Raw genomic sequence first — 16,265 nt, 5'->3', positions numbered from 1 at the left:
GTCACCTGGAACTGGGGGGAAGGGGGAACTGAGCTCCAAATTCCACTTTGATGCAGCAGCTAGGGCTCAGGCACTGCTGTAGGGCCAGGGGGCTAAGGACTCAGGTCTCTGGTCCCATAGCCCTACCAGCTGGGGGGGCCCTCCAGCAGGGCTGGGGAGGGGCTGAGGATGGGGAGTAAAGGTCACCATCAGGGCTGTGGGTAAGGAGTGAGGGGCACCAGCTGGGGTGGGGGGCTGTGGGGCAGATGTGAGGGGCCTGGACCTCCATACTGGTGAGCTAAGGAGCCAGGGAAAGCTCTGATTTTCCATGATAAAAAACCCAAAATCAAATACCAAAGTTTATAGCTACCTTGAATATATTTTATTATAGTGATTGAAGCACTGTTAAATCTTCCAAATTGCTTTAAAGTTGTAAATATCATTGTGTTTAAATGATATATATATAGCAGTATTTCATTTTAATTGTGGATTTAGGGTTTTTAAATAAGAGAATTTGTGATTTTTTTAAATCAGAGAATTTGCAATTTTTAAACAGAGAAAACCACAATCCATCATTATAAGAGCAGATGCATATACTCTAACTTAGAGAGAAGGACTGGATAGCTTTGGGCTGCCCTAATCTGGTGCATGAAGAATTAGTCCAATGAGTTGCAGAAGGGTCAGGAGAGTGAAAAGAGGGGATTTATACCATGACTCTTTGCAATCCCATCAGTGTCTATTTGCTTTACTAGTTTTATGTTTTCTCAGAGAGGCATCTCATAATTTTTTCTCTTAATCTAAAACAAAAGTATTCTGACCATGTATTTTAGGGTTTCTTTTTCTTTAGGGGAAAACAATAGCAGCATATAACTATGACAAAATCTGGACTTCCTTTGGGGTGATGAAGAGATTCAAGCCCTTTCCTCAATATCTTGCTGTGTATCCTTGGTGCTCCACTGGATTTTTCTTATGAGAGGCTCATTTCCCCCCAGCAAATCTTGGTCCCACCAGCACCCTGAGCAGGACCTACAGCTTATGGAATGAGAATCCTGTAAACTCTTGGGGTTTCCTGAGGCTGTGAAGACAGGACTGCTATTCACATAGGAATGGAGAGACTGCTTCTACCAGCTGCCTCCAAATCACTCTTATAAGAGGACAAACTTATAAAACCATAAGACTGAAAAAAGAGTTGTTAGGTTTAGAAATAAGTATACAGAAATGAAACAAAACTCCTGTGCTGCTCTCTTCCAACTTGGAGCTGCCTCCAGATGTTCTCTTTGCTTCAAATGGCTATCAGCACCACTCATTTCTGGGGTGATATTTTTAGCTTCTCTGGCTGGGTCCCCTCACCTCCTTTCCTCCTAAAAATCTAGGTCTGTTTGATCCTCCCAGAGACTCCCACCCATTCCATGGTTTACTTATCTCTTCCTCCTTTTTGCATTTTCTTCCCTGAAATTTTGTTCATGTTCAGCTGAGGATCTCCTCCCAGAGTTTCTAAACCACTTAATACATACGCTAATTAAGTTCCCATAGATATGGACTCAGCTATCATTAAGTGGCAATGCCTTGGGCAGACAGAAGTCCAGCTCCCTGCTGTAACGGAGAACAATTTGTAGGAAGCATTCTGAGTTACAAGGATCCCCTGGATCAAACAGAAGTTCATTGTTGTTTCCAGAGGGGAATCTAACTGCTGGCTGCTAGCCTGTAGCCAGTTTTCCCAGGCAATGGCCCCTCCTCTCTCCTAGTCTGTGCTGTGAAGTGCTGTGGAAGCCCCACACCCCAGGGGCCTCCAGTACTCTCACCTCACCCTCCAGGAGGGGATGAAAAAACCCCAGACTGAACACCCTCCACTCCCTTTCTTCCTTTCCATTCTGAAAACAGCAACAGGCAGGGAGGCAGGGCAGATACAAGTTACAGAAGATGCTCTGCTTTGAAACCACTTCATCTGAACCATCATACAATGGGTTTCCTCATTTTCATCTGACTGGTCTTTTTGTAATTGGTCTGCAGCCATGCACTTGTGTTTGGTCACTACTATAGACCACTTTCTGTGGCCAGATAAGGCAAAAATTTGTCCCTTCTGTCTGTGCCCAACCTCTCACACCACAGCATTAACAAAAAGATAATTTGTTGATTAGGTTTCCCTCAATCACTACAATACACATTTTATATTGAAAACTGTATTTCATACAAACATCCAATGATAAAAATGAACACAGCTAGTTATTAGCTGTTGATTGAGACCAAACATAATGGATGTTAACCCAGCTTGGGAGAATACCTGGTCTGCTATTTCTGTTCTGTTGCTGGGTTTCTAGCTCTGATTAAATGAAAGTACTTGCTACCTTAGGTTTATTTTTGTTTTGTAAATTCCTTGTTATACTTTTGGGCTGTGGCACTCTAGTTATGTAATGTTATAGTCTCACCTCATAGTATTGTGTTGTAATCTTGTTGAGTAACACTGGGTTTTCACATGATGATGATGATGCAAGAGGCTTTCAAAGTAAACCAATAATAACTTCAGCACCTGAACTCTCTAGATGCCAGCTCTCAGTTTTTCAGTGACTCTCCAGCTTCAGCTATGATGTCTCTCCAGCCACATCTATATGCTATGATTTCTGCACTCTCAGTTCTTCAGGTATTTGCATCGGACATGTACACTGCAGCAGTGTATGAGCATGCTGTTATTCTGCCAGATGTCACTGACAAGCCTGTGCCTCTTGATGAAGCTTTGATACTGATGAACAGAAATATAGATGTTTTGGAAGTAGCCATCAAAGAAGCTGCTCAGCAGGTATTGTCTGTTGGCTCCCTGGGTTATTTGCTTGACAATGATAGCAAGTGCTTAATTTAGCCTGTTTTGCCAGGGGGCACACATCATCGTGACTCCAGAAGATGGTATTTACGGCTGGAACTTCACAAGAGAAGCCCTTTACCCTTACCTGGAGGATATCCCAGATCCACAGGTGAACTGGATTCCATGTACCAATCCCCAAAGGTATGATTTACATTGTGTTCACAGCTTTAACATGCTGCAATGATCTTGATAGAAATGGTCTACTAACAAAAGCAACATAGTTCCCAAGTCTTTTTGCCTTCAGCCCTATGATTTTTATATGCAGCCATTAGATAGCCCAATATATCCCATCTCCACACCAACTAAAGGGGACATCCAGGTAAAAATAATTGCTTTATAAATCAGATGCACCAAACTCCTTAGTAAGGCAATAATATGAAACACTGACTGTTGAAAGGTCTTGAGATAACCTGACTCTTAACTTGTACCCAAGGAACAGAGTGGAGAAGCTTCAGGCTTGTTTTGCCCTGTTCTCTTCTTTTTGCCTTCTAATTTTTTCTTTTTTCCCCATTTACTTTATTGCCTTAATTGTGTTATGTGAAGATAGTGTGTAACATAAGCTAAGGTAAGGCTGATCCTCCCCTACATAGGAGACTTTCACTTAAACACATTTGATTTCAAAGAATTGCTATTTTCAGCATTCATCTGGACTATGATTTTTGTTGTTATACGGAAAGGTTTTAAATGGTGTACCAGCAGGTGGCACCCTGATGATATGCTTTGTCTTTTTTGTTTCCATCACTGAGACTACTGTATTCTTCTTCTATTCTGGTGCTGTCTGAAGCATGAATTCCCCAGTTCTGAAGGGTGTAAATTGTGTGACCTCTTGCTTCAAACTGCTAATGCTGCCCTTGTCAAGTTTATCTGCTAGTAATATGGCTGCTTTGAACAGCAGGTGATAGAACCACATGGATGTAAGATTATTTGAAAATGGACTAAAATTTGACCTTTCAGAAAATATTTTAACCTTTATTATGCTATTACATGTCTACATTATTAATCAGCACTGGCCGCGTTAGTGAACGTCCTTTCTTCCTCCAAGATCTCTCCTAGGTGGACCTCCATTTAGTTAATTTAGGGAGAAATTGTGCTTCTATCTCTCTTTTTTAAAAGGTTCTGCTTAACTCAGAAGTGCTCCATGTATGTTTTACAGCACTGTAATTTAGAGCACTTTTTATAGCAGTATGAACTTACAGCACTCTTAAACATTGCACTGGGAACAGGCACCACATCTGCCAAACAGCCAGGCAGCAGCTTGCAAAGCCCATGGGATACTGGTGGAATCACCAGAAATTTGGCCAGCATACAGAAGTTATTTGAAGTGCTGTAGGTTGCTAAACTGCTGCAAAATACAGAGTTTCAAATTTAATACCTTATTTAAGAGGGATTAATTTAAAGAGCTGTACCCATTTCTAAAGTGCTGTAAAGCTGTGCACTTCTGTTAAGGCACAGCAATACAATGCTTTAAATGGTGAAAGAAATAACATCTGTACGTACACCCCTTAGTCATTACCATTACGTTCCATTTGATCAATCCTGTTTGCATCACTTGTGGGGTTTTCATCCATTGAAATAATGATGTCAAGTCTATTTCATCCTCATTCATACTCTTAATTTGTTTTGATCCTGTTGGTTTTCCTTTCACCACTTACAAACTAGATTTGCTCCCGCACCAGTGCAAGAAAGACTCAGCTGTTTGGCAAGGAACAACTCCATCTATGTAGTGGCAAATATGGGGGACAAGAAGCCCTGTAATTGCAGTGATGCCAAGTGCCCCAGAGATGGTCATTATCAGTACAATACTAATGTTGTCTTTGATTCACAAGGGAAGCTGGTAGCACGTTATCACAAGGTAATGAATGCTTTTATTACCATTTCTATTTTAGCAGGTAATTAATTGATTCCTTTTCATCATGATGTTGTTGGGTGACTGGGCCAAGGGACTGAACAGGGAAAAAGATACTAGTGGGGAGTTCTCAACTTCTGAATGTGCTTTTCTTGGATGCCTAGAGCTCACTCTTATTACAAGCTTCCTCATCATTTTGGCTGTTTCTTCATGATGGCTCACACTTCCTTTAAAAAAAATCTTATTAGCTAAATTTGGGAATGAGCCCCTTACTCGGTCAGTTCTGAGGCAGGGAACATTCTAAGACTTGCATAGAGCAGAACAAGGTCTCTTCCCATGTCTTGGACTGCTATCTCAATACAATTATGTATTAATAATACTTGTGTAATTTTCAAGACCTGTACCTGTGCTCAGAAAATGAGAAGAATCCTTGTAAAACTGGAACTTAAATTAGACCTCTTTCTCAGTTCTTCTTCAATCTGTCAAATATCTCTAATGCAGTGAATATATAACTAGTATCATGGGCAACTGGTGCCACCTTAGTCGGGGGGGCATGTGCCCCCCCACAATCAGTCAGTATCTGGGGGGGTCCCCCTGCAACCAATCTCTCTGACTGGGGGGTGGGGGGTTCGACTGTGGACAATCTCTCTGCAGCCAATCTCTCCAACTGGAGATGGGGGAGGGGCAGGGGGCATGGCCAGTCTCAACAGACAGGAAGCAGCTGTGGTGCTCCTGGAAGTGGCCACAGCACTCCTGGAAGTGGCTGCAGGCTCCCATTCCCCGACTGGCGCTCTCGGGGGAGACCGGTACTCCTACCTGCCCCCGCTCCTGTTGCCTAAGCAGGGAGTGTGGCCTGTCAGGGGGTGCACCAGCGCTCTCAGGGTGTGCACATACACCCCTGTGCACCCCCTACATGTCACCACTGACTAATGTACTCAGTCAGGTTTTATTGGCATAAGCCAGCAGAATAGCTTATAGTTCAGGGATGATTTTTTCAGTTTTATAAATTAGCTGTAAGCAATCACTGACATATCTTAATTTATATTTCTAATTCTTTTTTAACAGTATAATCTATTTAGGTCAGAAACACAGTTTGATTACCCTAAAGAGCTGGAAATGGTCACCTTCAACACAACCTTTGGAAACTTTGGCATTTTCACTTGCTTCGACATCCTTTTCCATGACCCAGCTGTTGTCTTAGTGAAAAAATTACATGTAGATACTGTGTTGTTTCCAACAGCTTGGATGAATGTCCTGCCATTTTTGACTGCTATTGAAATCCACTCAGCTTGGGCTATGGGGATGGGTGTCAACCTTCTAGCATCTAACACACACAATACCCTTATGGCTATGACAGGTAATTTGCAATATGGGGGGGGAGGGGGAATGATGATTTATCTTTAATCTCTAATTCTGTTCGGAAATAGATATTAATTCCAAACAAGGACAATCTTATTTAATCACATCAGGGGTTCTATATTTCTCTTCAAAGATATATAATCTTCTCCTATGTTCTCTTTGGCAAAGTCCTTTCTAGTTTTGCTAAAGAACTGATTTTTAATTAATTGATTTAATTTAGTTTTACTCCAAACAATGAAACGCTTGTATAGCTGTAATGGGGAATCCATCGCTCTTACAGATACAATATGACCACTCAGCTGGTTGAAAGGCATCATATTTGCCATTCACAGGCAGTGGTATCTATGCACCAGATGGACCCAGAGCATATCATTATGACATGGAAACGGAGAACGGTCATCTCCTGACTACACAATTGAGCTCATACCCTCATCTTTCTCCCACCTATCCTGCTGCTGTCAATTGGAGCTCATATGCTACAAGCATCAAACAATTCCATGTAGATAAAAATACTTTTATGGGAGCTGTTCACCGTGATAACTTCACCTTCACTGAACTTATTACTATAGCAGGAAATCATACAGTTTGCCAGAAAGACCTTTGCTGTCATTTGATCTATAGAATGGTAGAGAAGAGAGAAGATGAAGTTTATGTACTGGGTGCTTTTGATGGACTTCATGGCTCTGTTATAAAATATTGCTGGCAGGTAATTTGCCTCTATGGCTGTGTAACAGGCTTGTGGCCACAGGGGTGGCTGTGATGTCCCCTGGTAGCTGTGTGGCTCCTGCCTGGCTCTGATTCTCATATCACTTTCCCTCAGTTGCTTTCCTGCCTCACCTTAATGAAAGCTGGGTAAGGGAGGCTGCTCATGGACTTTAGAGTGAGACTTAATCTGAACTATTCCCACACTGGATCTTTCCTGGACCCACTAATCTAAATCCTGCCCTTAGGCCTGATAGCTCCCTCTTGGCCTACCTATGCCCTTTGTTTGTGTAATACATGTGCAGTAAAGTCTCTGAGCTCACTGGCTTGGCTGCACAACTGCTGGTGGAGCTGCTGTTTCAGTGCAGTTCCAGAGCCTGCGGGGTAAAAGCTACCATTTGCACTCAACCCTGACCTGCTTGCCTGCCACCAAATTTGGCAGCGGGGGAAAAGGGGGAGAAAGAAGTGGCCACTCCTTGGGTTCCAGAGTCAGCTTGTTGGCAGCAGCCCTGACTGAGGTCAAGCTAAGAAGCAGGTTAACTCAGAAACCAATGAACTCAGAGATGTGTGGTTGCACTGCCTCCACCCTTCTAGCTCCTCCTCCTGGATCCACCCATGCAAAGAAAGCTTTTCTTGGAAGTAAATCCCAACTTTTGTTCACTCTAGGTTCTGTAAAAGTTCTGTTCTGTTCTCTTCCCCACAGATATGCACACTCCTGAAATGTAAAAGAATGGATTTAAAAACTTGTGGACAGCCAGTAACAACTACCCAGACCAGGTTTGAGGCATTCTCCCTCAGTGGGACATTTGGGACTAAGTACGTCTTTCCAGAAGTCTTGCTCAGTGGGCTTCGACTGGCACCAGGAGAATTTCAGGTAGGGAGATGTCCTTGAGCTGCTTTGAGCTAACTTATTTGTACCCTGGCATGGAAATGGAAATTGATATGGAATGAAGTTAAAGAAAAGCCAAGTCCAACTTTGAACTACAGGCCGTGCCTTAGGAAGGCAGTGAGACATGCATGTAAGCCAAATCCTATTTCACTTAACTTGCCCAAACAACAGTTGTCTAGCTCTCTGATTGCATTTTGGCATTGACACCCAGTTTAGAATCATATCCACATGAATATGGACATGCTTATCCTCTGACACTGAATATCCACAAGTTGTGGATTTTTGTCTGGCTACAATTTTATGAACTATGCTCACCCAGTCACACATGTATGGAGTCACCTATCTGCCTGCACACAGTGAAGCCTACTGTGCATGATTAGTTGCTGGGTGGATGCTCCCCATCAGATATAATGCCATAGTATAAAACAAAACAAAACACAAAAAAACCTCCCCAAACAATGTTGTTAAGATGAAGTACTCCTGTTGACTGAGATACTGTCAGTAGTGATCATAGGACAGTTTGGCTGAAAGGGGCCTCAAGAGGTCATCTAGCCACCCTGTTCAAGACAGGATCATCCCTGATTAAACCATCTTTCCCAGGTATCTCTCTCTCCCACTCTTGAAAATGTCTAGGCATGGAGATTCCACAACTTTTCTAGGTAGTCTGTGCCAATGCTTGACCACCCTCATAGAAAGGTTTTCCTAATTCTCTAACCTAAATTTCCCTTAAAGTTTGAGGCCATTGCTCCTAGTCCTGTCCCCAACAGCCACAGAAACATGATTTATAGGGAAAGGTTGAGAGACCTTTCAGCCTTTCCCTATAAGTCATGTTTCCTAGGCCTCTGATCATTTTTGTTGTTCTTCAATGGTGATTGTTGCATTATTCTTTCTTTTTTTCTTGTTAGTATAGCCTGTTTTAAAATGATTTTATTTTCCTCAGCTTTCATGTCCCCTTTTAGAAAAACATTTTAAGAGGGCCTGGATTCTAAGAAGCAGTGTCTCAAACTGAGTTTCTGAAAAACAGACATCTACAAACCCTAGTTGTTATTGAAAATTTAATTCTATAAGGAATGTTTTGGTCAGTGCAAGAGCTGACTGTATTTTCTCATCTGTTTAGTGCTGGAACACAATGTTTGCCTTTAAATAAAAATATACTGTATCAAGGACTAGAAAAGGTCTTCCAGTATCTTCAAGGTGAAAGTAACAATCATAGGTATGTGACTGCTCACTTAATGAGGTTTATGAGCTGCAGCTATTGTGCTATTACCATTCCAGTCTGTACAACAAACAAGTTTCATAAGCTTCAGGACCTAGTGAGGTTTTATTACTTAGTATAGTGGAATGTTTTAAAAATTGTGATTGAGATCCTTTAGAGACTGTGAATCTTTTTGCTAATCTGTCCTCAGAACTTTGAATGGAGGCTTCTAAAATATGGGCAGTGTAGCAGTCTATCCATCTAGGCATTTTTACAGCTCAAGTCACCATGCAGTGAAAGCACCCCAAGAAAACTGAAAAGGAACTCATTTCCCCTTCTTGTGGAACTGGAGAAGAGATTCTAGAGACCTGGCTCATAAACATATAGGAAGGCTATAACAGAGATGGGAATCAAACCCCAGATATTTTGAACCCATTCAGTGATTCAACCACAGAGGTATCCTGACAAGTTAAAATCATAAGTGAACAAGAGTGATTTGGCTTGTGTGTCGTGTTTCCATGACTACCTTAAGAGAAATAGCTGCATCAAAATATTTAATATTTAATTTATAACTGTGCCTCTTTTATATGGCATGTAATATTACTGCTCCATTAATAGTGTATTTGGATCCTTTTCTTTTTAACTAGGTATTAAATGATGGACGTTTGAAAAATAATAATGGCACAGCTAAACCAATCCTAACTGTGACGCTTTTTGGGAGGTATTATGAAAAGGATCCACCACACCCACTACGGAACGCCCCATAATGTCATTACTGAGATTTGACATCACTGCCATCATCAAATGACTTTTTTTTCTAATGCATCCTGTCCTTAAGAAAATGGTAGAAATGTTTTGTTTGCTATCCCAGAGAAGAAAGGAGTTCAATTAAAAAAAATTCTTCTAATTTGTGAACATTTATTTCTATTATCCTATATACAAAATGCATGCTTGAGACTGCTGGCAGTGTCCTTACATCATACAAAAAGCACATGAACACACAATGAAAAAAAATGTTACTGGGGATAAAAGAGACTAAATTAAACAGGCCAGAACTGAAAAGACTTATTGACATTTGGTCTATAATTAGTAGGTTTATCTTTCTCATATCAGGGTAAACTTTCCTGAAATATCCATGCTATAACAATCAGAAGTTGCTTATTAAAACATCTGAGTGAAGGTTAATGTAACCGGGCCTTCTGAGAATGAGTTAACTTTTAAATAAACAGTTATTTTATTCAGGAGCAGATTTTCTGCCCTGTTCCATTTTGTCATCACTGGGCAGCCAGTACTAACTGAGCGCAAACCCTATTGTGCCTCTTCTGCCAAAGGGCTGCTTATTATGGGACTAGCAAAATGCCCATCATGAATGATGGGGGCAGGAAGGGGATGGAGACCAGCATCTGGCCCTGTGCCCTCCTGCTGCTGCTCCGGGTCCAGCCATGCTCCCCGCCACTCCTGCTGCCACTCTGGATCCTGCCCCGCTCCTCTCCACTGCTGCTGTTCTGGGTTTTGTCCTGCTTCCCCCCAACCCCACTGCTGCTCCAGGTCTTGCCCTGCTCCCCCTGCACTCCCACTGCCTCTCTAGGTCATGTCCCGCTCACTCTGGGTCCAGCCCTGCTCCACTCCCCCTCCCCGCCACTCCGCTTGCGAGGGAGCATGACTCATGGCTACGTGGGAGCGGCATAGGGCACAGCCACAGGGTGTGGCACGCAAAGCAGCCATGACACAGGGAGTACCCAACAGTTGCGTGGCAGGAGAAGTGTCCCCAGGGTGTGGTGCAGGGTGCACGCAGAGGGAGTGGCACACAGCTGCAGGGTGTAGCGTGGGGAGCAGCCCTGAGGCATGTTGCACGGGGGAGCGTGCAAGCCATGCCTCCTGCACAGGTGGTCCTCCCCCCACCCTGCAGCAGGGAGCACAGCCTGGCCTCACCCATGTCCACCCCTGCCTCTGCCTCCGCCTGTCTGTCTCTCCATCTGTAAGGCTCCGAGTACATACCCACAGTTGGTCTGGAGCGTTACAGGCAGACAGACACACAGCTGTAAGTGGTAAGGCTTTTATTATATTAGAATAGTTCTGTGCGCATGTCTGGTTGGTTCCTGCATCCCCTGTCTTGAGGCACAGAATGGAAAAAGGTGGTGGTAAGACCAGTGCAATCCAATATTTTCCAATTATTTAGAACATATGGTATTCAGGGGACTGGTGTAAGTATTTTATGTGGTATTGCTTTATGGCGTCAAGGACAAAACTGTCACTAGACATAAAAAAGAGGTTAAAATTTGATATTTCTGAAAAGTCCAATTTGGTTAGTAAGTGTCAACCTGGAGTATTTGCTCAAAAGGCAGCACAAGGGTGGGAGGAGATGGAATGAGGACTAGAAGAAGAAAAGATTGGGGCTTGCTGGCTAGAGGTGGTTTGGGGCAGGGGGTGGAGGGATCTTGCTGAAAGTATTGGCAGGGGGCTGGACTCGATGATCTCCCAAGGTCCCTTCCAGCCCTGATGTCTATGAAATCTATGAAAAGACCTCTCAAGTCTTATCCATCAGGAGTTGTAGAAGCCCAGGCTCCATGGAACAAGGTGGGTAAAAACATATTCAGAGGATGATACATCCTGTGGCTTCTGGGAAGGAAGTCTGACCTTGGCTCTTCAATTATACTTTCCTGTACTTGAAAGGGTAATGACAGGACTTCTAGAAGCACTGTAAATGAGTTCACTCCTGGGTTGTTTAAGGTATGTATTTATTAACCAAGTCTGGAGTGGAGCTGCAGTAACCAGCTGTTCCTTCTTCAGCCAACTTGTGAAGAACACTTACGCTATTTATCAGCAAGACCCTACAACAGTGGACAGATGTGGATACTATACTTCTGCGGATGTGGTGATTAGAATAGCGATGGGTGACCTGATACAAAACTCCAAGTACGAAAGTTGGTGGTGACAGCAACTACCAGAGTCAGGGGCAGAGAAGATCTGAGCTTATAACAGAGGCTACTGCCAACATTCAGACCACTTTAACTTGGATCTGGACATGTGTTCAGGTCCATTAGTAAAAAGTTCCAGGAAACTCTTAGCACTAAGGGACCGGGTCAAGAATAGGGGCATACAAGAGTTCCAGCCCCCTGCATGGAGAGCTACGCAGATGCCTCAAAGCTGATCTTTCCAAACAGAGGGCACTAGGCGGCTGCTCCTTGTGCCTCCTCCCTGATGGATAAATATCCCTCCTCCATTATGGGATATTTGAGAACCTAGGGGCCCTGGTCTTGCTATATGTTGCTAAACAGGCATTATATAGGACATTAGAAGGCAGCAAAGTTGCTGTTTGAAACAGCTAAACGTTTGTGGAAGAAGCACCATGTTTTCCTCCACAAACTGCCCATACATTTGGTTTTTGCACCCCAAAAAAGGCATTTTTCCAGCACAAATGTAACACCTCTCCATGACCATTGTTATAGGACCTAGAGTGGATTTCAGAGAATCAAGGAGGTTTAACTACTTGGAAAAAATGCAGAAAAATCTCCACTAAAGTCATTCAAATATTTATACTTCGTTTTCTTTCTAGGAGAAGCAACAAGTTATGTTGGTCTTTGGCAAAAATAAACCAATAATAACACTGCTTCCTCAGAGGAGGAAGGATGACTGATTTTCTGAGAGAACTAGCATTTGCATACTCTGTACTGGAGCTGAGGGAAAAAGGTAAAATGAAAATATATACAATTTAGCTAGACTGCATGTATGTTACTCTGCCCATTTTCTAAAAGCTGCTCCAGATGGTGTTCTAATGAACCAAAAAGTGAGGAAAATTTACTACAACCTTTCCTGAGATGGAATAGTTTGCTCTTCACATGTCAATATTTCTTCCTGATACCCTGAACATTTGCCAAAGCAAACAAAATCCACCTGTCCACGATGTGTCTGATCACACAGAAAGAGTGGCAACACTTTGCAAAAAGTCCTTAATAGATTTTACTGATGCAGGGCTAAATGTTCGAATGAAGTAATAAAAAATGATAACATTAAAAAATGTGATTCAAAACATTGTTGACTTAGCTAAGCATGGTCATAAATTTGGGGGTTTTTTGCTTCTCTGAGTATAATGTATAAGTATAATCACCTGCGGGTACATTTTATTGCCCCCAGCATATTGGAGACTTTCACAGCACGCCTTTCTTCTATCATGAGCAAAAATAAATTGCTTGAGGATCATAGTAGAATTTCTTAAAAGAAAAAGCACTACAGCTAGTGTCTTTTTATATCCTTTTTATATAATGTGACTTCACATGGAATGTCTCTATTTCAAATGTATATATTATTCAAATATTCTGTTTTTGTGCAGGGCTACATACATCAGGATGCTGATCGATGACTAGAACTCCTTGGTCTCCCCTAATAAAACATAATTATTGATAATAGCTCTTATGACAAAGCTTCTTGCTAGTCTGGGATGACTGGCAGTAAATTGTGTGGCTGTAGTTCAGATATATCCCTCATTTAAGATTCTGATTTAAATAGGTATGATCTCAAAAGCCTGGACATATCAGTCAGCCAGACCTCCAGATTCTGAAGTTCCTATGCCTTCTGGGGGCTAATCTTGCCTTGTATTCAATATTTACAAATAATTTTTAAAATAGTGTTCTAAAAGTTTGGATTCACTGAGCTAAATTCTGGTAGGATTGTTGAGAACAACTGATTTGTAGGTGTAACTGCCAAACCAAAAACCTGAGGAAAAATTTAGTTCAGAATAAATCAGACTTAAAACATAGTCACTTTTTTTCCACTGAAATAAAAATAAAAACTAAAAATAATTGCCTATTTGTTTACTTGTTATTTATTTCCAGCATTGGGCAACTCCTTTGTAGTATGGTTGGTGTCTGGTAATCCTGTGTGGCAGGGATTTTGCTGAACGTCTGTAAGGAGTATATTTTCCTCTCCTAAGTACTTCCAGCTTCTGTTTTTCCTTCTTTTTTCCTTCTTTACTTTTTTTCCTTTCTCTGAAGCATTGCGATGTCAGCCACCACTAAGGCTGGAAATTTTTGGCTGGGGTGTTTAAAAATGTTCCTGCCAGTACTTAGAAAACTCGGAGGTTGCTGGCTGGAGTCTTGTCTTCCTCAGCCGTATTAATCACCAAAGGTGGGAACTGGAAGAAAAATTTTACTTCGTTCATTGGCAAGGATCTAGTGTGGAGGGGGCATTAATTCTCTGTTACATAGGCATGGACCATTTCCTAGGATTTTCTGAGTATATGTTAACCAACTTGTTATCATAGTGGCAGGACATTCACAGTGCCCTCATCTCCCCTGCGTTTAGCTATGGCATGTTATGCAGCACTCTTCGTGTTTCTAGCATTCAGCCAGTTGTGTGTGAGGTTTTGAACTGAACAGAAGGGGCAAGGTTCAGTGGTCCAGAGGTTCCCTCCAGTTCCTTGTTCCTATGTTTAACATAACTAGGCTGGGGTGAGCTGGGTACCAGCACCAGTTGCCAACTATGAGGGGAAGCCAGACTTCTCCCACCAGCAGTCTTTGCCATAGCAGGGGTAAATCTGCTCTGCTCTTGCCCAGCCAGAAGAGCCAAGGAGTGAAGCACCACACCAAGGTGTGTATCTAGGGTTTGGGGAGTGAGGGGGGCAAACAGAATTGTGCTGCTTCTCCCTCAAGACTTTCCCAGAGTAGGCACAGCCCTGCACCCAGCATATGTGTATCTGACAGAGGGGAGCAAATAGGGCATTAGGCACAACTCCCAGGGAGCCCAGCCATGGTGCTGCTGCCACTGGTTCTGCAGCTGCTACAGGAGCACCTATGAAAACAGTAGCCCAGGCAGGTATGACATCCCTTCCACTTCTCTACACCACCCACCTTCGCCTTGTATACTATAGTTGGCGTGCCCTCAATGAGCTTGCTACACTTCTTATGCCTCTGATGTTTAGTTTTATGCTGTGCTCCATTTTGTATTGAGCACTTGCAAGAGAAAAGTAAAGCTGATAAAGAACTGAAAGTGACAGAGGGACGGGGGAGAGGTGGTTTCCGTACTGTACCATATCCCAGTGGTTACCGCACATTCTCTATAGGTGTGTCTACACAAGACACTTTACTTCACAGTAGACTAATCTACTGTGCAATAAAGTATCACAGTCTACATGTGCAGGACATTTACTGCCCAGTAATTTAGGCTACTGTGCAGTTAGCTAGTACCTGTAAATACAGGTACTAGACTAACTGTGCAGTAGTTACTGTGCAGTACCACACTTGTACACATTGACTGGGAGCTAATTTGCTCCCGGTCAGCCTAGGCAGGAGGGGGTCAGAGGGAATGGGGAGCTCTCTGGCTTCAGTCCTGGTGATGCTCAGCTCCTGGCTCCCCCAAGAAGCTGGGAACCAATCAGTGCTAGAACTGGGAAGCTCTCTTGCCCCCATCCTGGTTCCTTGGCAGAGCTCTCCTGGCCCTGTGTGCATCAGGACACACAGCTGCCAGTGAAACAGGAGCTGTCCTGGGTGTGGGACAGCTGCCAGAAAGCCTCCTGTCAGGTAGCACCCCCAACCCAGCAGGAACTGTCCCAAAAGTGGAGCAGCTACTGGTGAGTCCCACACCCCTACACTCAGAAGGGGACTGCTTGCCAGCTACTGTCCCATTTGCAGGACAGTTTCTGGCCAGCCCCCTGTGAAGCAAAGAGGCATAAGGTTACCTTATTTCCCAGCCCCCTCCCTCCCCTCTGGAGAAGCTCTGCAAGGTACAGAGATGAAAACTCAGGAGAGTGGGCATGAGGTGGAGTTCCCAGCTCCATGCTACACACAGCTGCTCCAGAGAGGGAGGTGGGGTTGTGTTTCCAGCCTCTGCTTACATTCTGGAGCTCCCAGCTCCATGCTGGGAACTGGATATGGGGCAGAGAGCTCCCAGTCCTGGCTCTGATTGGTTCCTAGCTCCTGGGGAGATCCAGGAGCTGAACAGTGTCAGGATCAGGGCCAAAGAACATCCTGTCCCCTGTGGCCCTTTTCTGCCAAGCCTGACCTGGAGCAAATCTGTTCCCACTCAGTATCTACAAGTATGGTGCAAGTGCAGTACTGGGCAGTAACTAAGATCAGGGCCTAATTTACTGTAGAGTAAATGCTCTGCACATATAGACAGTGATGGTATACTGCGCAGTAGATTAGTCTACTGTGGAGTAAAGCATCTCATGTAGACATGCCAAACCTAAAGCACATTAATAGCACATGTAGATGAGTCCTATATGTAGGAAACTTGCATCCTACTCCTTCCTCTGTCCATGGGAATATACCCATGAAAAGCCAATCCTAAATAATTTTTCTTCAGCTGAAACAGTTAGAAAAATTCAGGTCAAACTTGTGAATAGCTTTGGGTTACCAGAAATAGCATTTTCTGTCATTGGAGACTGGTGCCTCCTGACTCTTGGGTGGGGAAGAGCCGACAATCACATATTGGGAGGGGAAGG

General features: G+C 43.3%; 1 protein-coding gene across 2 annotated transcripts; it reads left to right on the top strand.

Annotated features, from left to right (window-relative positions):
* Window positions 1-469: 469 nt before the first annotated feature.
* LOC149873140 (pantetheine hydrolase VNN2-like) lies at window positions 470-9,734 on the top strand. Of its 2 annotated transcripts, XR_016441348.1 has the most exons (8): window positions 470-2,773; window positions 2,847-2,977; window positions 4,496-4,688; window positions 5,748-6,039; window positions 6,374-6,747; window positions 7,447-7,617; window positions 8,750-8,845; window positions 9,475-9,593. XR_016441348.1 is itself a non-coding variant. In XM_090039289.1 (7 exons), exons 1-7 carry the CDS (start codon window positions 2,561-2,563, stop codon window positions 9,592-9,594), a joined length of 1,494 nt encoding a protein of 497 aa, XP_089895415.1. In that variant the 5' UTR covers window positions 479-2,560; the 3' UTR covers window positions 9,595-9,734. The 2 variants fall into 2 exon arrangements, 1 of the variants encoding a protein (XP_089895415.1); XM_090039289.1 differs by lacking the exon at window positions 8,750-8,845 and having other exon boundaries at window positions 479-2,773; window positions 9,475-9,734.
* Window positions 9,735-16,265: the final 6,531 nt, after the last annotated feature.

The sequence above is a fragment of the Crocodylus siamensis genome, chromosome 1 (assembly GCF_052110815.1).
Source record: "Crocodylus siamensis isolate JL-2025a chromosome 1, ASM5211081v1, whole genome shotgun sequence".
Taxonomy (NCBI): Eukaryota; Metazoa; Chordata; order Crocodylia; family Crocodylidae; genus Crocodylus; species Crocodylus siamensis.
The sequence above is the reverse complement of the archived record's forward strand: the minus strand, read 5'-3'. Positions and strand labels throughout refer to the sequence as shown.

What these genes read in the sequence shown, in the direction of transcription:
- LOC149873140 (XM_090039289.1), top strand. Translation starts at nt 2,561, where the DNA reads ATGATGTCTCTCCAGCCACATCTATATGCTATGATTTCTGCACTCTCA. An exon ending in TCAAAGAAGCTGCTCAGCAG is followed by an intron (nt 2,774 to 2,846) that starts GTATTGTCTGTT and finishes CTGTTTTGCCAG; the next exon opens with GGGGCACACATCATCGTGAC. An exon ending in CCATGTACCAATCCCCAAAG is followed by an intron (nt 2,978 to 4,495) that starts GTATGATTTACA and finishes CTTACAAACTAG; the next exon opens with ATTTGCTCCCGCACCAGTGC.